Source organism: Silurus meridionalis, chromosome 4, assembly GCF_014805685.1.
Source record: "Silurus meridionalis isolate SWU-2019-XX chromosome 4, ASM1480568v1, whole genome shotgun sequence".
NCBI lineage: Eukaryota > Metazoa > Chordata > Actinopteri > Siluriformes > Siluridae > Silurus > Silurus meridionalis.
The window spans coordinates 3089559-3115485 of NC_060887.1; the positions used below are offsets into that span (position 1 = coordinate 3089559).

Consider the following 25927-nt stretch of genomic DNA (forward strand, 5'->3'; position numbering starts at 1 on the left):
CTATTGAACATTTCTTCATACAGGTACCTGGTAAGTCGTCTAAATAATTATGGCAGAATATTGTAGATTATTTAGTAGAAGACTCGAAAAGTACAAAGTCATTATTTAGCTACATTAGCATGGGTAACTAGCCGGCTAGCTAAGATTAGCTTTTATAGTTTAGCTTTTTATATTAATCTAACAAATGTACCTAATAATTAGTATAGAATCTATTAGATACAATGAAGTAGCTTAATTTAACCTATTTATCCCATATTTTAAGCAAACTCATGTAACCTGTTTACTCCAAGTGTAATTAACATAATATACTAATAAATAGAGTAGAATAGGGTCAGACTGGGACTACAATTTTAATAATCCTTGCAGCCGTGGCATGTTTTATCTGTTGTGGAATTCCTTGTCATTGTTTAGAAAATACGTACAGCTCCCAGTGTATAAAATTACAGGTGAAGAGTCTTCTACAGAAAACATCTCCACAGATATGGATCAAAACATCTATGTGGATTTGGATGGAGGGATTATGGCCCTAGTCAATAAGAAAAAATGACTGTAACAAACGTTTCCTTATAACTAAAAGCACTAAACTCTTTCTACGCTTTAATTCTGATTCTTTGATTATATCGTATATAAATCATGTTGTTGTTGTGTGTATTTTATGCTGTGTGCAGGAACATGGCAGCTGGTGAACAAAGGAGGCTATTGCAAGGTATGCGTCTGCATCAACGCACGTGTGCGTACATCAAAGCATGTGCTGAGGGGTATCGCTTCGACTTTGACACCTTTAGAGGTCCCTGCAATGCTTGTTTTTATCTTGTGTCCATTTTTCCAAAGCACTGCCTGTGGTGCCTGCAGCAGCCCACCTGTCCTTTAGGTGAATGGTGCCGTAATGGACCCCGTAAATGGTACAGGTTTCCTCCAGTAAAGGACGAATTTGTTTGGGAAACTGATGTGGACCGGTTCAGACCGGTGATGGACATTCTGCACCATGCTGACATGTTCTCCCCAGAGGGAATGTGGCTAGATTCCATCCAGAACTCTGTCTATGATCTTCCTGCAGGACTTCAGCTGATCACCCGTATCTATCATGTGCGTAGGGCTATTACCCTTGTCCAATCGTTTGGAGTTACTGCCAGCTCGCTGGTTGCTCCGAGCACTCACAGTTTTCTCTTTACGGAATTCGTCATGCAAAGCACCTTTGTAACGTACTACACCATCACCTTCTGTGGCTATGTTCTATGGACAACTGAACCAGCGAAACATCGTGATTGGAATTGTCGTCCTATCCTTTGTCACATATTTCACACAATCAGAAAAGACTCTAAGGTATTCTCATCGAGTCTTCACGGTGGTGATTTGAGGATTCACGATACGGTGTGGTCTGCACTGAAGTCTCACAGTTCTATATCTGTTCCCCTGCCGCACTGGATCAGACGACTATCAACCATTCCAGTTAAAAAAAGAAAAAAGAGAGAAAAAAAAGGCAAGTGAGTCTGGACATCAAGGACAGGAACTGAAAGCTAAACCTCTCCATGTCCAATAATAATTAATAAAATCAATAAAAATCTAAAATATTAAATCACGTGTTTATTGAAGTGTTCGACATCATTTAAATCCTGATTCTAAATCAGTGTTTCTCAACTGGAGGATGCTTTTAAACTAAATAATTAAAATCCACATGATAAACTTTTGGGAAAATGTGACAAAAGTAAAATTGCACAATTATTAAAAGATGAAGTTAAACCATGATTTTTCAAACGCCGTATGACCTCCTCATGGATTCTTCCACCTTGTAGATATCCCTCTTGTGGGGCAGGGGGCTGTGGTTTGGGGTCATAATGCTGAGGGGGAGGGAGGTCAGGAGGGAGAGGGAAACTGGTCCTCAGTGCCACATTGTGCAAAACACCACACACCCTGATCATCTTGTACACATTTTCCGGGTGGTATAGAAGTCTTCCATCTGAGACATCCAGAGCTCCACATCTGCATTTCAGGAGGTGAGGAGCATCTGAGGGGTGAAGCCTCTGTCACCTGTCATATTATAGACTACATCAGGACAATGTTTACAATTTCTACATGTTGTTAAAGTCACCAAGAAGCCAGTCATCACGTCCTGCAGCTGTCTGTAGTCTGTTCCCTACACTGCTATGTGTCAGGATAAAGGAATCATGTGCTGAAGCAGGTCAGTGTGCCACAGTGAAGGGAAACCTGATGTATCGTCTACCCACCTTAACCCTCTGGAGTCTGAGGGTGTTTTTGACCCCTTGAGAGATTTTGACATGCTCTTACATTTGGTTCTTTTTAGTTGCTTTTAAAATATATTATTGACAAAAGGCTTATTACACTGTATTCAGCACAAACTGGGCTACCATAATATGTAAAACAACTTATATGTGTTTGTTTGTATTTTTGACAAAATAAGGTTTATGCGTGGTTTTTGAAAAAGCAAAAAAAAAACTCACTGAAATAAGGCCACAAAACCGATAGTAAACATGTTTCCCCAAGACTTTTTGAGAACAGAGCTTCTAATGTAGGTTTTTTTTTTTTTAAATCATGTGAAAATCATCCTGCCTGCTCATTCACATTAAACAATACTTTGATTTAAAATTTAAAAAACACTTTCTACTTTGAAAGGCCATATGCGAAGAGGCGTCGACATGCTGTGACTGACAGCTTCGTAGACAATGGGTCGCATAATGAGCTGTCGATTACATAATGAGCTGTGGATCACTGAGCCAGGATCACAGTGAGAAGTACAGTACTACAACAAGGAATGTGTTTCCTTTGTGTTTATTAAAAATACACATTAGCAAGGACAGCATTAAAAAGGGAATTGTGTAACAATAAAACAATACAGTACAGTTTGTATAAAAAATAAAGAGTGCAACAAAAACTAACACAATACACTACAGTAGGGTTCTGCAAATCCCAGCCTGTAGGGCTACAATACTATGCATTAAATAATAATAGTGTATCCATTTGAGGAATCGGCAAAAACAAACAACTTGAACACCCACTTAGTCGGCTTGGCTTTTACGTACTGTGTCCTCCAAGTGTTAGCTTTGCATGCTACCATCCTCTCACCCACGGCTAAATGTCTTCTAGGATGATAAATTGCTTTGCATGTCTTACGGATTGTGTCCATAATCAGTTTCACTCTGAACAGACGGTCATGTTCAGATGTGCCACTCTTTCTGTCGTTTTCTTTGTCTGCATCTGGGTGACTCATGTGTACATTCCACGAAATGTTCCTGTATCTGTCCCCTGACATAACTGTTGCTGGAAAGGGAACTGTGAAAATTCTGCTCTGTCTCCAGTAGTCTATGATGGAGGGCAACTTTACCATTACCATGTAAAATAAGAGCCCAATGTAGCGATACATCTCACTCACGGTTACATCTCTCCAATTGTATTTGCGTCCCTTGGCTATTGACTTGGCAGCTTGAGCATTTGGGTTGTGGCACAGAGTTGACACAACACTGTCAGGGGAAAAACATTTTAAATAGACTACATGGAGAATGAGAGTCAGAAGACCTCAGTTGAGGTTCAGGTTCATGTACAGGCAGGAATCGCAGAGTCTGTGGAACTGTGTCGTTATCTGTCTGATCCTTCCATGACATGGTGGACTGTCTGTTTGCTGCCTTTGCCCTTTTTGGAGCAGGTGCTTGATCACATCTGTTTATAAAACACACACACGAACATCACTAATTGTGTCATTGGTAAAGTTGTTTGCATGTCATACAATGCAAAAATGATTCAAACTAAATATAATTTAAGAAAATACAAAATATGTACTCAAAATGGAGCAACCCCTGCGTGGCCTGGTGTGAGTTTCCAGTGAAGGCAAGAGTGATGCAGCCACATTCCTAAATATAATCAAACAATATATTTTAGGATGATGAATAAACTTGAAACAAAATATATTTGTTAGCATGCATTGTACAGCCTATAGGCCTATTTGTTGATGGGCAATAGGACAGATAAATGTTTGTTGATGGGCCATAGACCATAATGCATCTCAGACATTTACACCATCACCATTTACAGCTGAGCAAATAATATTGTTATTGATAAAGTTGTTTGCATGTCATACAAAGCAATAATGATTCAAACTAAATATAATTTAGGAAAATATAAAATATGTACTTACTCAGGATGATTCTCGCTCGAACTCAAAATGGAGCGACACCTGCGTGGCCTGGTGTGAGTTTCCAGTGAAGGCAGGGGTGATGCAGCCACATTCCTAAAAATAATCAAACAATATATATTTTAGTATTTTTGATGAATACACTTGAACAATATATATTTGTTAGCATGCATTGTACATATAGCATTTACACCTCAGCATTTGGGAACATCTCTGCTAGCTAACCGACTTATTCTAAAACTACACACTTTAAGCTGTCTAAAGATATATTTTTTATTTCCGTGTGTCGGCTATTGGCCGAGTTTCAGCGCTTTTTGATGACGCGTTTCTAAACAAAGTTTACGCAGACAAAGGCGACAGATGGCGCACCCTGACTATTTTATTCATTTTAAAAAAATACAACGTTTTGTTTATGTAGTGAGCATACACAAATTAAAGTAGACCCTTTACAGATTTAAATGATGTATTACTTTGACATTTTTGATCAAATAGGACCGAGCAGTTTAAGCTCTTTTTGCTGGCATCTGAAAAAAAGCACGTTTGGGCGCCGGCGGCAATTCAGATTCCAGAGGGTTAATAATAACATCCAAAATGACAGGCATTATGACACTCAGGGGCAGATACCAGACCTATAGCATGAGATTTAATAGAATTTTATATATATATATATATATATATATATATATATATATATATATATATATATATATATATATATATATATTAATACCCTAATTTTAAGTGTATCACAATAAACTACTGGTTTTTTTTTTGTTTTGTTTTTAATCCTTTTACAAGGAAACACGAAATTTCTCCCCAAATCTTTAATCAATTGTCCTATTTGATCTGTTCTTCAGCTTTTTACTCAGTTAATAAAGTAAACAATGTTTAATACCAACAGCTTTTACACATGCAACCAGTTAACAGATCAAATATTCACATGCGTATCCCAGTGATCTCCCAGAGGAAGTTTAGTTTTAAAGTAAAGTATTAAGTGGCGGACTGCAAGTTTGTTTAGTTTCTGCCTCGCACTTTAAGATCATTTATTAGTATTACTTTTGAAAATTAGAACCATGTTTCCACTGTGTTGAGTACTAGTGTAGCCTGGAATCACAGTGTTGATGGACCCAAAGAGAACAGGTGGTCTTAGCCTAAAAGGCATCTATTATCAAAATAGGCCAACACAACTACATCTGCTTGAATACAAAGATATCAAACCATTCAGAACATTCAGAAGTTCAGAAATCCTTCTGTAACCAATGCAATCAGTATGTGTGCAACAGTAAGGATGCGAAAGTCTTGAGAGAGCTCTTCGCTTTTACCCATCATGAGATGTTTCTTGTGTGACACCTTGGTAATGGGACACCTTTATACAGGCCATCAGTTGGGACTGAAGCAGCTGATATTAATTTACAATGACAATAGGCAGGATTGCTTTCTAATTACTGATTGATATCTACTGCTGTCTTGGCTTTTCATTCCTTTTTGCACCTCCCTGTCTTCATGTGTTCAATAGTTTTTCTTGTGTGTGTGCTGTTTCACAACATTACACAACTTCATTTATGGACATGTATGGTTTGATTTCTTTGTATGTGTGGATTGTATGGGTTGTTACCAACATCTGTTAAAGATTTCATGTCACTAGCACCTTTAGAAATATATTTACTGAGAAAAATGTTGACATGTTCAATACTTATTTTACCCGCCGTATGTATGTATGTATGTATGTATGTGTGTGTGTGTGTGTGTGTGTGTGTGTGTGTGTGTGTGTGTGTGTATACACTGGCATGTAAGGGAGATAGATGTTGGAGAATAGAGTGCTGCTGGTGATGGAGAAATAGGCAAATTAACGTTAGCACTAGCAGAGCTGTTCTGCTCCTTGCTACTTGAGATTAATGGCTTCTGATCATTAAATCTCCTCCTCTCTATTGAAATGTCCAGCCATCAGTATGCATGCAGTATGAATGCAGTCTGTATGAATAACAATAGTCTGAATTGCTGTACATTTATATGATTGCAGTCTGTAAGAATAGCCAAACATGTATAACAATAGTCTGAGTGGCCCCCAGAGTCTAGCAGGTGGAGGGAGAAATGGACCTGCATTAAAAACAATGTACAGTAAAACCCATAGTGACTTATTTCCTTCATTTTCTTCATCCCGCTTCTTCCGTTAGGGGTTGCCACAGCGGATCATCTGTCTCCATACCCCATGCCCTCTACATCTGCCTCTTTCCATCCTCAGCATTCTCTTACCAATGTACCCCATGTCCATGAAACCATACTGCTGCTCACAGATGGTCACCTCTGCTCTCAGCCTGGCTTCCACTACTCTTTCCCATAACTTCATGGTGTGACTGATCAACTTAATTCCCCTGTAGTCACTGCAAGTCTGCACATCTTCCTTATTCATAAAGATCAGTACCAGGACACTCCTTCTCCATTCCTCAGGCATCTTCTCACCATCCACTATTTTATGTCACTTTATGATCCTCCTTCTTCTTTACATACGTGTTCACCACTGCCATTTCCCTCCTTTTAGCAAAAATCTACCCTTCCACATTCCTCTCCTTAATTCTATACCGACCTTCACCTCCTCATCACCTCTGTTCCTTCACCTACATGCCCTTTAAAGTCTGCCCCAATCACAAATCTTTCATTCCTAGGTTCACCATCTACCACTTCATCTAACTCACTCCAGAATTTTTCTACCTCCATCTCACAGCCCACCATTGGAGCATAAGCACTGATGATATTTGTCATCTCCCCTTCAACCTCCAGCTTCACCGTCATCACCCTATCAGAAACTCTCTTCACCTCCACTACACTATTACTGTACTCTTCCTTCAGAATCACCCCTACACAATTTCTCTTTCCATCCACACCATGATAGAGCAGTTTAAACACCTTCAATGTTCCTGGTCTTACTCCCTTTCCATTTGGTCTCTTAAACACAGCATATCTACCTTTCTCCTCTCCATCATATCAGCTCCCTCTCTCCCTTTACCAGTCATAGTACCAACACTTAAAGTACCAACCCGAACCTCCACTGTCATCCACTTCTTTTTCCGCTGCCTCTTTAGACGTCTTCCTCCTCTCCTTCTCCTCCTTCGGCCAACCGTAGCCCAATTTCCACCGGAACCCTGTTGGCTAACGATACCTGTGGTGGTCGTTGGTAACCCGGGCCTCGACTGAGCTGGTATGAAATTCTGATTCGTGATCTGCATGTTTGATTTGGCACTTGTTTTACACTGGATGTCCTTCATAACGCAACCCTCCACATGTATCCGGGGTGGAGACCTGCACTAAGAGTGCACCTACTTGTGCAACACTAATGGCTGGGTCAGGGTATCTTCTTTCCAAATGTATCTAAATTGTGTATGTAGAACACTTTGGTCAGGAACTGTTCACATTTACATTTAGGTAGGTGATTTTCAGCTGAGAGTCTGAAAGCGGAGGTACATGCTAACAAGTTGATTGAAAATGCCGTCATAGGCCATTAGGAGGAAGTAGGTTGCTGCTTTTGACAGCCACAGATAATTACCTGCAGTCATCATCAATGTATTGTTGTCCCAACCACAGGGATTTTCACACATCATTTGGAAGACAGCATCCAGATCAGCTCAGTAGGTACTGATTGTTTGCACCAGTCCAGATTTTGAGCTTTGTCTAATGAGAGCTACTATTAGCAAATGTTCTGAATCAGAAATGTATTTTGCTAAATCCAAAATCACCCAAACATTGTTTAGTCATAGTTTCAGGTAGGGATTTTGGAAGATTTTATACAAGTATTAAAAAGTTAAAGGTTTTCTAAAAGGCCTCAAAATACCTTTCATTTAACTTGTTACCAACCATATCAGATTACTATAGCAGACATTTCTGATAACATGCAAAACCAAATCTAATCTAAAATAACATTATTACAATATATTGAATCATTTTATATTGTTTTCCAGATGCACCACTGCTCAGATTGTGGGAAGAGTTTCACTAAATGTGCTGTTCTGAAAAGACACCAACGTATCCACACAGGAGAGAAGCCGTATCACTGTGATCAGTGTGAGAAGAGTTTTACTCAACAGGGTAATCTCAAATCACACCAGAGTATCCACACAGGAGAGAAGCCGTATCACTGTGAACAGTGTGGGAAGAGTTTTACTCATCAGAGTAATTTTAGAATACACCAGCGTGTCCACACAGGGTGAAGCCGTATTTCTGTGAACAGTGTGGGAAGAGTTTTACTCAACAGGATCATCTCAAATCACACCAGAGTATCCACACAGGAGAGAAGCCTTATTACTGTGAACAGTGTGGGAAGAGTTTTACTCAGCAGGGTAATCTCAAATCACACCAGCGTGTCCACACAGGGTGAAGCCTTATTTCTGTGAACAGTGTGGGAAGAGTTTTACTCAACAGGATCATCTCAAATCACACCAGAGTATCCACACAGGAGAGAAGCCTTATTACTGTGAACAGTGTGGGAAGAGTTTTACTCAGCAGGGTAATCTCAGATTACACCAGCGTATCCACACAGGAGAGAAGCCGTATCACTGTGAGCAGTGTGGGAAGAGTTTTAATCATCAAGATAATTTTAGAATACACCAGCGTATCCACACAGGAGAGAAGCCGTATCCCTGTAAACAGTGTGGGAAGAGTTTTAGTGCTCGGCGTGCCCTCCTCAGCCACCAGCAGAGTCATACAGGACAGAAGCTGTACCTCTGTGGACACTGTGGACGGAGCTATGTTCATCAACGCTCATTAAGGAACCACAAGTGCTCTAACATACAACCATAAAACAAATCATCTTAAATGTCTTATTTGAAGGGATGTAAAGGGAAATTGTACTGTAAATATCGGGGGAACTTTAAATTGTAATGTTAATTTTAATTAGCTCTAACAAACTGGACACCTTTCCAAGCCATCAGAACATTGTTGGTCCATCTACAGTTACACTACAACTACACTTTATGGCAGCATGTATGAGGCTACCTGAGCATCTCACCCATATGTGCTTTCTGAACATTATCTAATGGAATGGCTTCCAATCCATTGTCCCCTGAGCCCAGTGTTACTGATTTACTGCAAACTTGAGCTTGATCACACGGTTACACAGCAAGATCAGGGAATAGATTTTTGTTGTATATGTCTGGACCTATAAGAATTAAAGTGCAGACAAATCTCACCCCAAGTCTTTTTTAAATCTAAAATGTTAAATGTATAAACCTTTAGGTATTTTGCACCAACGTTCATTTTTTGTGTTTCTCTAACTTCGAATAAGTTTATTAGTCAACTGTAAGGTTTGGTTGAGGAGTGGTAATGGTATGGGGCTGTACTTTAGGGGTAAGACTCAGCCCTTGACTTAAAGTGTAGGGAAATGTTCATTACTTTAGCATACCAAATCATTTTGGACAATGCTATGCTTCTAATATTGTGGGAATAGTTTGGAGATGGCCCTTTATTAATCCAGCATGACCATGCCACAGTGCACAAACTGAGGTTCATAAAGACATGGTTGGATGAGTTTGGTGTGGAAGAACTGAACTGGCCTGCACAGAGCTCTAATCTCGACTTCACTGAACACCTTTTAGATTAAGGTGAATGTTAAAAGTTGATTATTCTAAATGGACTGTATGAGTCTCGGTGTCATTAAAAACAATTAAAAACAAAAATTTTTGTGATTATTTCATGAACAGTTCACTTATTTTTCTCTTGCTATTGTTTGTTAACTTATACTTTATTTTTTCTAAGGAAGAAAATAGAAATGCTGGTGATAGAAACAATCTTTTGATTCTATATCATAGATGATTATGAAGTATCTACAAATCATCATTGTTATTTACTAAATTAAATTTCAGTTATTAACTAAATTCTATTATACAGAAAGAATAAAATGGAAAGCAATCAACTTTAATGTGGGAGCATTAAAATCTGTGTTTCCAGGGTCCAACTGTGACACTCAGTAACTTCAGGAGTCTCAGTCTAGAATTGTATGCAGTTCTCACTGCTCTGAATACAAGAACACCCGAGCTTCATCACCAAATGGAAATAAATGTTAATTAATAACCAAAATAACTAAAATCTAATGGATATTTACATTACATGCTGCATACGAAAATTATGTGTGCATACCAATACAAACTAATTTCCACTTAAATAGAAAGAAAATGGTGCAATGTGCTTTTTGACCAAGTTAATATGGTTCATTTAAATGTATAGTATAAGCAAACATTACAGGTTTGAATATGTGTGCAGCTCAGTGTTGCAAAAACTAAATAATACAGATTTACTTATATATAAATACACTTTTGCTCCACTATTACATTAGGATTAGTTTACACACTGAAATACCTTATACAAATTGCACAGAGTGGGTAGTTTATTAGTACTATTTATCTACATTATAACTGTAATATGTTGGCAAACATTTCATAATTAAAGCCAGCGGTGGCAAAGGTTCACACATCCTTCACTCAGTAGAAGTACAGATACTCATGTTTTAAAATACTCAGGTAAAAGCTGAAGTACTGACTATACATTTTTTTACTCGAGTTTAGGTAAAAAGGTTTGGGCTCTGACATTAAGTACATTATTTAAAAAGTAGTCATTACTACTACCTGTTTTAGTGTCATGCTGGTAACCCCATGTCATGTCCAATGGTTTTGGAGGTGAAGAAGAAGAAGAGGAGGAGAGAGAGGACTGAAAGAAGAATAAGATGGTGGAAACTAAAGGAGGAAGAATGTAGTGTGAGATTCAGGAAAGAGGTCAGACTGGGGCTCGGTGGTGGTGAAGAGGTGCTGGATGATTGTGTGAACTACTGCAGAAGTGATAAGGGAGACAGTTAGAAAGGTACTTGATGTGACATCTGGAAATAGAAAGGAAGACAAAGAGATGTGGTGGTGGAATGAGGAAGTGCAGGAGAGCAGAAGGAGGAAGAGGTTGGAGAAACAGAATTGGGATCGACAGAGAGATGAGAAAAGTAGGCAGAAGTACAAGGAGATGCAGCAGCAGGTAAAGAGGATGTGGTGAAGGACAAAGGAAAAGCCATATGAGGAGCTGTAGGAGAAGTTGGACACTAAAGAATTAGAAAAGGATTTGTAGCGATTGGCCAGGCAGAGAGACCGAGCTGGGAAGAGATGCAGTGGAGTTTTAAAAAATATGGAAGGTTAGAGGATGCCTGAGGAATGGAGAAGGAGTGTGCTGGTACTGATCTTTAAGAATAAGGGAGATGTGCAGCGCTGCAGTAACTACAGGGGAATTAAGTTGATCAGTCACACCATGAAGTTATGGGAAAGAGTAGGGTTTGAGATTCCCAAAGCTTTAGAAACGGCTTTATAACCTTTTCCAGACTGATAGATCTCAAATACTTTGTATATGTATATATATATATATGTATATGTATATGTATATGACCCGAACAGGCCGCACAATCTGAGGTATCTGTGGAACTACTTACTGGCTGAAATTTTGTCAGAAAGAAATAATAGATAGATATCGACATTAGTCCAGATTTAAAGTGTCCCAGTGCGATTGTCACTAAAGCGTTCATGTGTTAGGTGTTTTCCTGGTTTAAACTCTGAATGGCCTGTGGGCAGAATCTCCTCCTCATTCTCCCTCTGTTTGCCTTCAAGGATCGGAAGCGCTTTCCTGAACGCAACACAAAAAAGAGGACTTCTTTATTGGGATGGTTGAGGTCCTCCAATATCTTTCCGGCCCTGGTCCAGCACTGCTTGCTGTACATGTCCTGCAGTTCAGGGAGCTCAGAACGCTCAGCTGACTGCACCACCCTCTGGTGCCTGCCCTGCATGGTGCATTTCTCGAACCAAGAAGAGATACTACCCATCAGGACACTTTCAACGGTGCAGTTGAAGAAAGACCTCAGCACCAGAGAGGTGATTTAAAGTCTCTTACAGCAGAGTGGTATAGACGCTGCCTGGCCTTCATCAGGGTGATGATCCCAGTCAACATGTCCATGTGGGCCCCACATGGGTTTTATCTGAGTTATATGGGCATCACGTGGGCATGGGGTCAGAGTGGGCACTTTGATGGGCTGAATGTGGAGCCCCAGCTTAGTCAGGGTTGTGGGCCCCAGCTAGGTTGCCTATTTTGTTTATTCGAGGGCCCTGTATGGGCCACATTTGGGCTATATTTAGCTTTATTATTCAATTGATGATAAATTCAATTGATGTGTTTTTTGCGTGTTTTATATGAAAAAAATTGTAATATATTAACAATAACATAGTACGACCTTTAGTTAAAAAAAAAAGAAAAAAAGAAAAAATCGTGAAGCTCACAGAGTCTCCCATTTACTCCTGTGTTCCGCCTTCTCATTCTGAAGAAACGGTCTTCATTCACTACCACTGATCACCTGACCTGGATAACCTGACCTGACCTGGATAACCTGACCTGACCTGACATGACCTGGATAACCTGACATCTCTGTCACTGTAAGAAATTATCTTTTGTTTTAAATTAATCACATTTTACTGTTGTTTTCATTTAATGTATACTTCTGAAAGATTGTGTGGTAATTAAAGTTACAGGCACGATATAAAGAAGGTAAGTGTGGAGAGTGAACAGGTTTACCTCAGAGATAATCACCTGTGGAAAACTGAACATTCTTAACGATTAGCAGATAACTAGGACATTGTCTACTAAAATGTGGAAATAAAGATTTTTCAAACCATTTTCACCCGTGTTTTCTCCATATAGTGTCCTCATGATAACAGGAGGGTGAAACAGTAAAAGCGGTGTGGAGTCTCTTTCTCTTTCACTACAATACACAGAGAAAAGCTCTGAGGAGATTGTGACAATACTTAACATTAGTTTAATGTGATTAAGGTGAAATAGGTAGAGGTAATAAAAAACGTTCATATTTATATTATTTCTAAACATTACTAAAAATATGATACGTTATGATTACGTTAAACCGTGCTTTGAGAGCTCAGTGGGACCGTGATCGGAGGGCAGTACAGCCGGAAGTGTAAGTCATATAACCTATAGCTAGTGCTGCACAATTAATAATATTTAATCCCGATCACTGTTTTTGCCTTTGTTTAATTAAAGGAATACTTCACCTGGAGATTAAAAAATATTTTATCAATTACTCTCTATATCTTATAAATTATCCTCAAGGCATCCTATACGGTGGCTGAAAGAGCTCAACACGCTGCAACTTAAGAAAACACATGCAAATAAAAATAAAACCTTATAAGTTTGACAACACATGTGCTGCAAACCCCACAACACAACCAAACACAGAAACACGCTGCAAATCACAACACAACCAAACACAGAAACACGCTGCAAATCCTCACAACACAACCAAACACAGAAACACGCTGCAAATCCTCACAACACAACCAAACACAGAAACACGCTGCAAATCCTCACAACACAACCAAACACAGAAACACGCTGCAAATCCTCACAACACAACCAAACACAGAAACACGCTGCAAATCCTCACAACACAACCAAACACAGAAACACTGCAAATCAGAAACACGCTGCAAATCCTCACACAACCAAACACAGAAACACGCTGCAAATCCTCACAACAACCAAACACAGAAACACGCTGCAAATCCTCACACAACCAAACACAGAAACACGCTGCAAATCCTCACAACACAACCAAACACAGAAACACGCTGCAAATCCTCACAACAACAACAAAAAACACAGAAACACGCTGCAAATCCTCACAACACAACCAAACACAGAAACACGCTGCAAATCCTCACACAACCAAACACAGAAACATGTTATTATGTGGCCTTTTGAATATTATTAAAAACACAGAAACACGCTGCAAATCCTCACAACACAACCAAACACAGAAACACGCTGCAAATCCTCACAACACAACCAAACACAGAAACACGCTGCAAATCCTCACACAACCAAACACAGAAACACGCTGCAAATCATCACAACACAACCAAACACAGAAACAGTTGTTTGTGAGAAAATTGTGTGAAATAACAAACATTGATGTAAATTACTGTGCAATCAAACACAGAAACACGCTGCAAATCCTCACACAACCAAACACAGAAACATCATTCACAGTCACAAAAACTAAATATCAATTGGCAAGTAAATATGACACAACTAAATTTTATTGCATGAACATGGGAAAATTGGGTAATTGGAGTAAATCTTGTTGTTGGCATGTTAGAATTTGTGAATGGTGTTTTTGTGTGAAATATTTTTTGTTTATTTGCTTTTTTTTGTTTGCATATGTTCTTCAGTGTTGAATTTTACCTGATCTGTGAAATACATTCTGATTATTGTTAAATCATAAAAGCCAAATATTGAAGTCAGATTTACACATGTTGAAATTACATTCATAAGTTTTGGTCATCAACAAACTGGCATCATGAACATTGTGGGCAGAGGTTAAAACTGATGAGATTCTGGTTATGCTGTATATGTTCTTTTTTTAAATGAATTGTTTGTATATTTGCAAATGTACTGATTTAATCTTATTTATTGTAATTTACAGTAATTTTTGTTTGTTCCTGGTGTTTCTATTTGCAATGTTTTCTAGTTGACTATTCTACATTGAATCATATCAGGTGGATTTAGGAATTAACTGAAACAGTTGAACATTCTGATTAATCATTGTTCAATTTCACTGGTTTTCAATGACAAATATTTATGCATGAGCAAGCATTGAGAGGTCTACTTAAAGAATATTAGTTTACCGTTATATCCTCTGACTAAGATTCAGACTGGCCAATGTGCCTCCTTGAGCAGGTATCGTTAGCCGAGCACAAGGTTCTAAGCGACTCCGGATCCATAATAAATGATTAATTAAAAAGACGGAATGCAACCAATTAGGTGATCATCTTAAATTAGAGATATTCAAGTTAAATATTTATTATAAATTGGAGTCAGATTAGGGGTAAAAATTAGATTCATGTAACAAAGTGCAATCCATTTGAGTAATCTTTTACAGCCGCACGAGAGACTAACACACAGCATACCTTCACCCACACCAGTGGATTCCGTCATTGGGCCATTGGGTGGGCACCTCACATCTTACTTAGATTTTAGTTCTGTGTTGCTTTGTGTCTTGTATTATGGAGCACTTCTGTCCTTAATCAATATTGTTATGTTTTACTGTGTACTGCACCAACTGTACAGCATATGATTAAAATGACAATAAAAACCATTTATTTGACTGTAGGAGCTATTTTTAGTTTCTTTAGTTGGGACTGGAGGTGACCTAAAAACCCCTCCTGTGGTAAAAAATACAAGAACAAAAAACTAACACCTGATAAAGATCTCCAGGACAAATCTCACATCAGTAGGACAGAATTTTCCCCAAACCTGAGATCTTTATTGTTGGTCTGTTCTACTATTATTGTACTGAGATCACATTTCCAATCGCACTGAAATCTTTAAAATGATACCAAACATGTGAAGTTAAAATTGAAACATTCTTAATTTATAATAACTGCAGTATGTAAGTATAGTAGCTTGAATTCCAGGAACTTCTTAATCATCTTTCCATGACCCGGTCATATCCCCAGGAGGGAAAGAGGGGGCTCAAGGATGGGTGAGAGGGCAGCTGAACAGATGTCTTCCTCTCCTCAAATTAAGAGATCTTCTCCTCAGATTAGAAAGTTTAATATTTTGTTGCATGGCAGTTCTCAGGGTCTGATCTCATGGAAAGATCTGACCATCCTTACAACTTCCTCAATAATTCCTGAGGAACAGGAAATGGCAGCACTGGAGAGTAAAAATCTGTAAAGCTCTGGGCAGGTTTAGATTCAGCATGTGAGCACATGTCTTACATATAATAAAGTACAAATCTATAATTATTGTAATGTTTAATGAACATGTAATATTTTACATTTTGTTGTGTTTTGTTTCTTTTATTAAAATGTTGGACTTCATTTAAATCATAACTAAAAATAAAAGTTTAGTTAGAATGCAGCCTTATAACATCTACTGTTAAAATAAAACTTTTAACAACCTCAGTTAGTTAAAAACATCAGAAATAACACTTTGGCATTCAACACATTACAAAATAATTTAATTCAATAAATTAATTTTAATAACTCAATCCATTCAGTTTTGTTTGTTAATTTAAACTCTGTACAAACAGTAAAACCCCGTTGTACGAGCAACCTATTGTACGAGCAAACGGAGATACGAGCAAACTCGTGGTTCCCCGTTTTCGACCACAAGCTCGGGAGAATCGTGACATGTACAGCCAAACCATTGATAATAACGGACAGCGAGTGAGGGTGAATGAGGGGTTTATATATGGTTGGGTGATGAGTGCTAAACGAGAGTCAGGTGTGTGATTAGTAAGCCGGCGAGCAGCTCTGTGCGGGCGGGGCACGCACGGGAGAAGAATCAGGGAGCTCCCTGACAGTGACTGTTAAATTGTGTTTACATTACGGTAATTTATGTGTATTTGTTTGTTAAAATAGGCTACAATTACTTTTTAAGTGCAGAAATAAGCGATCGAATGAGATCTCGGCACGGATTAAATCACTTTTACATTCATCCTTATGGGGAAAATCAGTTCGAACGTACGAGCAAATGGACCTACAAGCAATTTTCAAGAACGAATTATGCTCGTACAACAGGGTTCAACTGTAATAAGGCCCAGAAGAGTCGGTTCACTGGTTTTGATTCAATTGAATCTGAATCAATAGATTCACTGGTAAACGACTCGATTCAACAGTTCTAAAAAATCTGTAACATAAAACATTCTGTCTCCTTAAAAATAATTTTTTCAGCAGTTTCACTCAAGAAAAATAAACTTTTGTTTCCAAACATCTCAACATTCACTGTTTCTAGTTCAATAACAGAACAAATAGCATTCGTACAGTTCAGAGTCTGATTTGAGGTTTGATCAAGTTTACATTTTATTCTAACATGTTTGATTGAGTTCTTGCATGTAGATGATACTTTTAATAAATTTAATACTAACTTCATGCAGTTTCTCAACATAAAGACTGGATTTTATAAAAAAAACTTTTTGACAAAATAAATAGTTTCAATGTTATTAAATCTGTACTCGTTATTTCTACATTATTTATTATATTAATTTTAATCAGCTTCATTTAACTTCAGTTTCATTTATTTATATCACAAAATTTCAGCTTAAAAATTAAACATGAACCCCCTGTATGTAAAACAGTAAACAGTTTAAGTTTAAGATGGTTTAATATTATCAAAAAATATCTATAATTATTAATACTAATGCTAATATTATTATTAATAATAATAATAATAATAATAATAATAATAATAATAATAATAATAAAATGATGAAAATAATATTATTAATAATAATAATAATAATAAAATTATAAAATTATAATAATAATAACTGCAGTTGGTTGTCAGATTTCAGTCTTACACTGCCCTCTAGTGGCTCTGTCAGGACTTTATTTTTTCTTAAATATATACACATTATTATTATTAGTGTTTTGTTGTCTAGTTATATCAAGTGGAGGAGTCTCCCCCGTGTGGGTGGAGGAGGAACTGCTACAGTTTAGAGCCTGATTTGAGGTCAGATCAAGTTGAGTTCTAACAGTAAGTTTGATTGAGTTCTAACATGTAAATGGTACATTTAATAAATTTAGTACCACCTTCATGCAGGTTCTCAGCATAAATAGTGAATTTTATAAAAACATTTTTGGACAAAATAAATGTTGTTAAATCTGTACTCATCTTTTCTGGATCATTTAGTTTATTACATTAATATTAATCGGCTTTATTTAACTTGAATTTCATTTATTTATATTGCACTTATAAACAAAAAACTTCTAGAGCTTCACCACTACATCACTCAAATACTACTGCCGTGTGTAATCTTATAATAAACTCTAATAGTGACATGGTGTTGTATAAATAATAGTAAATGTGAATATTCCTTTCAGATAAAAATCATAAAGTGCATTTTAGGTGAATTTATGAACCACATCTGGCTTGAAAAGACCGGTGTCCAAATACTTTTGACCACACAGTGTGTATCAGCTAAAAGCAGCAGCTTCGGATCAGTCGCATTTCCACTGGGATTCAATCTAAAATATTACTTTTGATCATATAAAATATTTTATATTATATATTTGATTACAGATCATTGGACAAGACACCTGTCAGTCAAGATACACAGGTGAATGACAGGTCGCTCGTCCAATGATCGGTAAGTTTACAATCACAAACGATACCTACCTTTTCCGGTTTGTCTGATTATAAAATATAGGTGCTGTCTGAGTCACATTATAAATGAAACACAAACAGTAGGAATAATTACATCTGGTCTTCCTGCACATAAAAGTCTTTATTTAAACACTTCTTTATCATACAGTACTGTTTAATCTTCCACTTCATTTTAAAAAGTGTTCGATGTCCAGTAGATGGCAGTAATGTTCTACTAAACTTTAGCTCCTTCTAGCGTTATCACGATGAATTACACTGTACTACACTTTTAAATTGAATTTTACATCAAATGTTGCCTTTTTTAAATAAACCAAGTTATAAACAAACATTACCAAATTAGTACGGTTGGTCAGAGGAAAACTGTTACAGCCAAGTTCAACTAACAAAACACGTGTGTAGCTCTGTGTTCACATGAATACATCTGAGTTAGACTTTTTAATGCCTATGGAGGAAAAGAAATTGATATTTTGGATATTCTTAAAAATACATTTTAAAGAAAAGCTGGACATGGTGAGGAGGAGGTGCACATTATGAGTCTGCATCTCTGCTGAGTAGGTTGTATTTTATTTACATTTTTATGTTTTTGTCATGTTATTAGACAAATATTGATTCTGAACTGCTCTAGATGATGTAGGTGACACCTTTGCGGTTGTAGTGTAGAGGTTGGCGTTTGAACTGGGTTTCTTGCTTTAATAAAATGGTTTTCACCTCCATATGTGAAATGCTCTCTCTCTCTGTGTAATGCTCTGTTCTATTGCGTTTTGTATTGTATTGATGGTTTCTATAATTGCGACATGACAGTGGTGGTATTAAGAGGTGGATTAAGTCGGGTAAGTCCCCACTGAAGGCCCAGGTACCAAATGCACGTCCCGCCACTGATATAATCAATAATGTATAAAGGGTGTATGTGGTCATCCACAATGCTGGTTGCTTTGTGAGACCAGATGAGGTTCTCCACAGCTGAACACAAAGATTGCTGAGTCAGCACCAGTCCATTATCCACTGCATTTCCTGTCTGAAAGCGTCTCGTCGTTCTTGCTGATGAGACTCATGATGGTCATGTCACTGCTAAACTTGATGATTGGAGCTGTGCATTGCAGCACAGTCATGATTCACAGTGTGAACAGCTGGTGACTGAGGATACAGACCTGGGGGATGCAGTGTTCACTATAATAATCACTACAGTAGTTTCTTAGAGTTTTGTGACTTGGTCTGATGACAAAGGAAGCTGATTTGCGTAATGCATTTGATGACGGCTGGGGGAACGGGCTGTGTGCTGTTTTTCCTCCATGATTCCAATGTCTTCAGAGCTGCTTCAGGGTTGCTGGGTGCCAGATCATGAGTGGCATAGATGACTGAGAGCTGCACTTCCCATGGCATACCTGCACACAACATCCAATACAAAATTAGGATCTGCTGAAGCACAAAACTAAACATCAGAGAATAAAGATAAAGATCGATAAAAACATCTTTATTTGATGCTTTAGAAATACCTTTTGAGAAGTTTTGCATTCCAAACTGATTAATGCTTTTTGCCAGGTTTTCGAGTGACATTAGCATGTTCTCCTTAAGTCCTAGTTGACCAAGTCGCCCTGTTTGAGAAGGACAGAAACAACGAGAAATAAGCTGAAGAATCCAGGAATAATGTGAGATGATGCTCCGAAACAGGATTTACAGTAAACTTACCAAGTAGCCTGAAAACTGCTGCTACACAGACGTCTCGGAACGGTGTTTGCTCTGTTCTTGCTTGCCTCAGCCAAGTGTTCAGGATCAGCCAAAGGTCCTTCCTAATAAATAAAAAAGAGGAGTAATGGATATGTTGAGGGTCTTTGTGGTGGTTATGGAGCAGCCATTGTGGTTTTATTATCACTTGTGATTTTATGCAACATGAATGGGAACTTTGCAATATTTCAAACAACCACTAGATTATTGACCGTTAATGGAAAAAATCAGCAATAAGAACTGGGTCACAGGTTAAAGGTGCTTTTTACTTGTCACATGTACCTTACAGCACAGAGAAATTCTTTCTTCACATACCCCAGTGATGATAGAAAGCCGGGGGCAGAGCACTGGGTCAGCCATGACTACAGCACCCCTGGAGCACAGAGAGTTAAGGGTCTTGCTCAAGGGCCTAAGAGTGGTACTTGGTGATCCTGGGGCTTGAACCCCAGACCTTCCGATTTGTAATCCAGAGCCTTCACCACTGAGCTACCACTTCCTGAAAAAAGACCCTCTCATGGTGAAATACTTACAGCTAAAGTTACAGAATTCTCTCTGACTGTCTGAACACTGATCCTGGAAACTTCATTTATAAATGCACAATAAACATTTCCTCACAGAAACATCACCATATCAACAATTACCCAATTTTTCCCTGTGAGATCTTATTGTATTAAAGATTAGATATAAAAAAGCCACCTAAATAATACCTTTGCAGCTGAAATTCTCTCAGCGCTGATGTAATAGAAAAATAATGATGAATTTTTGATCATTCAGATTTAAATATTAAAAAGCTGAGAATGAAATATGTTGAAGATGTTTTGCATTCAGTACCGTATAATATTGGTAATGGTCCAAGTCCAGCCCAGTTGTGCACACAGAAGATCCAGGCTGAAGATGTAGTTCCAGGTAGCAGGGCAAAGATCATAACCATACCAGCTGTTCTCCAGGAACCTCAGACTGCTGTCTTCCAGAAAAGACTTCAGGGTGCTGGTGATAGCATTGTGGATGTTTCCTGGAGGCTCCTGGCAAAAAAATACATCATTATTTAATACCCAGTGCAATAAAACACTGTTTAACTGACAGCGTAGTTCAATATAAATGTTTAAAGAATTTGTCCCACTAGATTACACTGATACTTGGAAATTAAAGGGAGATTAAGAAGGCAGTAAAATACTTGATAAAGTCCAGATTAAAAAAATGACACTGAGAGGAACACTGAGGATCAGCTTTTTACCTCATCCCAGTGCAGATACTTGGTGAGCAAGTGAAATATCTTTCCCTTTGCTTTCAGGTTGCTCACTATGTGAATCGCTCGGCATAAAGAACTTTCATAGGACAAAAAACTTGGCCATGCTGTCACCATGACCATAATCACTTTGGGGGCTTCAAGAAAGTCTGCAAAACAACAAAACAATAGAACATAAATACACTGTATAAAAAAAAATAATAAAAAAAAAGACATTGGATATAAAAAGTTGACACACCTTATAAAATTGCATCTTATTAAATTGCAGACAGAAATAATAATATAGCTAATATGAATATGCAAACACATCTAAATGATGACAAAAGATTAATTCATTCAACTACAAACATGTAGGAAAATGTGTTGGGCCAACGAGACAAAGGTTAGACGTATTTCCCATAAATCTAAAAGATATGTTTGGTGCAAAGCCAATACAGAGCATCCTCCAAGTAAATAATACAAAAAAACAAAACCCCTAAAAGTCCAAAAAAAACATCTATTTAGTCCGAGCATGCAGCAAAGTAATCCAGGCATAAACACAGAACAAAAACAGAGAAAAAAAGCAAAAAAAAAAGTGGTAAAAACAGGCAGGAAAACCGGTGGAAAAAGGGCAGGAAAACCTCAGCAAGAATCGGGGAAGAAAGCGATATCCCGGCAGAGAGGGAGAGTTCTTAGGGTTCTTAAATACCGGGCAGAGCGGGAAAACCTCAAAATTGCCGCCGACCCGGAAGTGCACCTTGCAGAACCGGACTTGCGTGCTGCGAAACAGGAAGGCACAAGCCGAGACGGGTTTGAGACAGGAAACGTGAAAGGATGGGTGGATTCGGAGGACTCTGGGGAGTTTGAGGCAGACCGCAACAGTGTTGATCACTTTAGAAATGGGACAGGGGCCCGTGTGTGTGTGTGTGTGTGTGTGTGTGTGTGTGTGTGTGTGTGTGTGTGTGTGTGTGTGTGTGTGTGTGTGTAAGCGTGGGGCAAGTTTCTTGCATACAGCCTTGAGAGAGAGGTCTCAGGTGGACAGCCAGACCCTGTGGCCTACCTGGTACCGGTGCAGGACATCGTTTGCCATGAAACCATGAATGGCACCTTGGCCCCTCAAGCCAATGACACCACTCCTCTAAGGCCAGCTTGACAGCCAGGAGCTCCCTGCTCACTATGAGTGGTAGGAGATAGCAATTCTTAACAGTAATGGCGTTACGTCCCTGATAGTCTTTAAATGGGTGAAGGGTTTGTCCTTCTTCTCCACAAAGAAGAACCCAACCCCAGCGGGGGAGGAGGATGGGTGAATACTCCCGGCAGAGAGACTCCTGAATATACTGGTGCATGGCCTCCTGCAGTCCAGACAGATTGTACAAACGTCCATGGGGAGAAGAGGTTCCAGGCAACAGGTTGATGGCACAGTCATGTGGCGGTGTGGTGGAAGGGTGGATGCTTTGACCTTGCTGAAGACGCCTAGGTCATGGTAGACTGCCGGGATAGAGCTGAGATCAGGTTGAGGCTCCTGATGTGACAGGACAGGTACAGAGCCGGTTGAGGCAAAACAGCGGGTCTGGCAGGGCACCCCCCATTCCAAGACTCGTCCACTGTTCTAATCTAGATAGGGGTTGTGTTTTCGGAGGCAGGAAAAACCAAGCATGACACGAGCATAAGATGAGGGGATGATCAGGAGCGAGAGCCACTCCTGGGGAAGAAAGAGATAATTTAGCAGAGAGGGAGAGAACCCGGAAGACCGTGACATTGTCCTCTGTAAAAAAGCTGGAAATAAAGAGGAGTTTCACATTTCAACATGACAATGATCAAAAGCACATATCCAAATTAGCAAAGGCACGGCTTCAGAAAAGGATCATCACAGTACTGGAATGGTCCAGCCAGAGCCCAGACCTCAACCCAACTGAAAACCTATGGAATGACCTACAATGAGCCATACACAGGAGATCACCTCGCAATTTAAAGAAACATTTCTGAAAAGTAGAGTAGATAAAAGTGTAGATGTGGGAAGTTAATAGAGATTATTCACAAAGACTTAAAGGCAAATTGTGCATCCACAAAGTAATAGTTATGTGTGTAAACTTTTTACATCCACTGTACATCACCAACAACAAGACACAATTGTCCTCTCTGTATCAGTGTCCAGATCATTTTTAGTAGATAAGTAATGAAATATCAATATAATCTCACCTTCTTTAAGGAGTTTGTAGGCGAGAGCATGTGCTTTGTGAAAGTCTCCTCTCTGTTGACACACGCCTACATAAACCCTACAGAGACACTGCAGGAGATCATGTCCCATAAACCCTCTCTCCACCTTGATCTTCTCCAAAATCACAGACAGAAACGTCTCTGCTGAAGACTAAATGAGACGGAGGAAAATTTTCAGCATCCAACTAAATAAACATGTATTTAAATCATGTATTTAAAACAAATATTAGGAAGTTAAGACTTGACTGTAGACTGGGTTTAGGAAAACTATTAGATATTGTATAAACCAAAACTTAGATTCAAATTTTGACATGATAAATCATATCTACTGTTCAATTTAAGAACATCAGGACCAGTGAATTATGGATCAACTTTTAAAAATAAGAAACTCAAATCCACAGCTAAAGAATAAAGTGTTTAAATCGCATGCACACTAAATAAAACAGAAGATAAGAACTGACCTCGTTTACACAAAACTCAGAAATGATATGTTTCTCTTCATCTCTCAGAACAGGAAGTTCACTTGTTCCTGTGAGAAGTGCATGAATCCTGTCTGTAGGTAAAACATCAGAACAGGACTTTTGTAGTGTTTCTAATGCACTGGAAATGAGAGATTGTGTTGTGTGTGCTGTGTTTAAAGGATCAGCTGAAGCAGCATCAAGTCGAGGCTTTTGAGCTTTCCTGGGTGGTGACATGTCTGATCCAGTTCTCTTTGCTGTGGGCTTTGGGTCTGTATGAATATTAAAGAAATTTATATAATTTGTCACATGCCCTTATCCTGAGATTATTGCCTTGTTAACACTTTCTGCATTATTGTTCCAATACTTTTGGTGATAATGTACATACTAGGTTTAGCACATGCTAAGATTAAACTGTATATCCACTAAAATTAGATTACAACATGTCACATTTAAATACGTTTATCAGCTTCCTGCTTGTTTATTTTTTTACTAATTATTTTTTTTAAATAATTGTATTATTAATTATTTGTGTTAATTTATTACATATTCAATGCATCACATTATATGTTTATTTTAATAGAACTGAATCATGCAGTAATAATCAACTTGTACTTTCTTACACACCTTTAAGTGCCAGAAGCTGGTTTTCAACACTGACATTTCTGTGGAAGGAAAAGAAACATTTAGATAAAACATTATATAATATATTATTATATTACATATTATATAGTATCACTGCAATGATTGGAATAAATTATAAAGAGCAAAAACATACTTGTGAGTGTTGTAGCATAAGGCTCTTAATGGCCTGAAGCTCCTGCTGGCTTATGCTACAAATCATTCGATAAAGTTTTTGTTAAGAGCCTCCTTCTGCTTACAGCCTTTAAATGTACTTGTGAGCGTTAAGTAGTAATGTCATGTTTAGATGATGTTGGGATTTAGAAACTTTATTGAAGCTAAATGTTTTCATGCTAGCTAGAGCATACTTCCGGAAGTTCTGGGTAAGCACGTGACTAACGCGTGACTAGCGATGAACCTGCAAAATTAATTAAACTAAAGACTTGTAAAGTAACTTACCGCTAATGCGTTTCTTCTGAAGTGGATGAAATAGATCGATTTGGTTGCGTGATTGAGAAGTTTGATGCGCGACGTGTTGAGTTTGTTGGCTGCTTCTGAGATCAGATGAGATTGAGCGTTCTCAGAGTAGTATAGCCGTAAGCTATAGTTCTGGCTTTTATGCATGTGGTCGAAAGCGGCGCACTGTGACATCACAGAGATATGAATGTGCCCCCCTCACCCCCGAAGGTGGAGGAGTTTAGGTACCTGGGTTCAACAGTGCAAAGTAATGGGGAGTGTGTTAGAGAAGTGAGGAAAAGACTGCAGGCAGTGTGGAGTGGGTGGAAAAGAGTGATAGCAGGAGTGATTTTTGATAGAAGAGTATCTGTGAGAGTGAAAGGGAAAGTTTATAGGACTGTGGTGAGACCTGAGATGTTGTATGGTTTAGAGACAGTGGCATTGATTAGAAGACAGGAAGTGGAGCTGGAGGTAGCGGAGCTGAAGATGTTGAGGTTTTCGTTGGGAGTGACGACGATGGACAGGATAAGAAATGAGTTTATTAGAGGGACAGCGCATGTAGGACGTTTTGGGGACAAAGTAAGAGAGACATGATTGAGATGGTTTGGACATGTGCAGAGGAGGGACATGGGGTATATCGGTAAGAGAATGCTGAGGATGGAGCCTCAGAATTCATATTTCTGTAAAGACTCCGTATGAAAATGAATTTGTTTATGTTAAAAAGCATGTGCTTTCTGTTAAAGTGCAAGTCATATGTGACTCTAACACTACCCTCACAAACACTGTGGCACACTGACCTGCTTCAGCACATACAGACACACACACACACACACACACACACACACACACACACACACACGCACAAAATAAACATTTTCTTTGCAATTTTGCTAA

General features: G+C 38.5%; 2 protein-coding genes and 1 pseudogene across 3 annotated transcripts in view; 1 reads left to right on the top strand and 2 right to left on the bottom strand.

Annotated features, from left to right (window-relative positions):
* Positions 1-25927, bottom strand: part of LOC124384578 (zinc finger protein 850-like) — a 1373244-nt gene that overhangs the window by 61765 nt on the left and 1285552 nt on the right. The window lies entirely within an intron of this gene.
* Positions 1-25927, top strand: part of LOC124384668 — a 920651-nt pseudogene that overhangs the window by 51963 nt on the left and 842761 nt on the right.
* On the bottom strand, positions 19510-23635 carry LOC124384603 (little elongation complex subunit 1-like). 2 transcript variants are annotated; one of them, XM_046847592.1, is made up of 6 exons: positions 23481-23635; positions 21291-21451; positions 20888-21078; positions 20021-20121; positions 19828-19926; positions 19510-19716 (listed from the first exon to the last, which is right to left on the bottom strand). In XM_046847592.1, exons 1-6 carry the CDS (start codon positions 23587-23589, stop codon positions 19514-19516), a joined length of 864 nt encoding a protein of 287 aa, XP_046703548.1. In that variant the 5' UTR covers positions 23590-23635; the 3' UTR covers positions 19510-19513. The 2 variants fall into 2 exon arrangements, with proteins under 2 accessions (XP_046703548.1, XP_046703549.1); XM_046847593.1 differs by lacking the exon at positions 23481-23635 and adding an exon at positions 21541-21552.

What these genes read in the sequence shown, in the direction of transcription:
- LOC124384603 (XM_046847592.1), bottom strand. Translation starts at nt 23,589, where the DNA reads ATGGGACATGATCTCCTGCAGTGTCTCTGTAGGGTTTATGTAGGCGTG. An exon ending in AGTATCTGCACTGGGATGAG is followed by an intron (nt 21,079 to 21,290) that starts GTAAAAAGCTGA and finishes TTTTTTTGCCAG; the next exon opens with GAGCCTCCAGGAAACATCCA. An exon ending in AATGCAAAACTTCTCAAAAG is followed by an intron (nt 19,717 to 19,827) that starts GTATTTCTAAAG and finishes TGTTGTGTGCAG; the next exon opens with GTATGCCATGGGAAGTGCAG.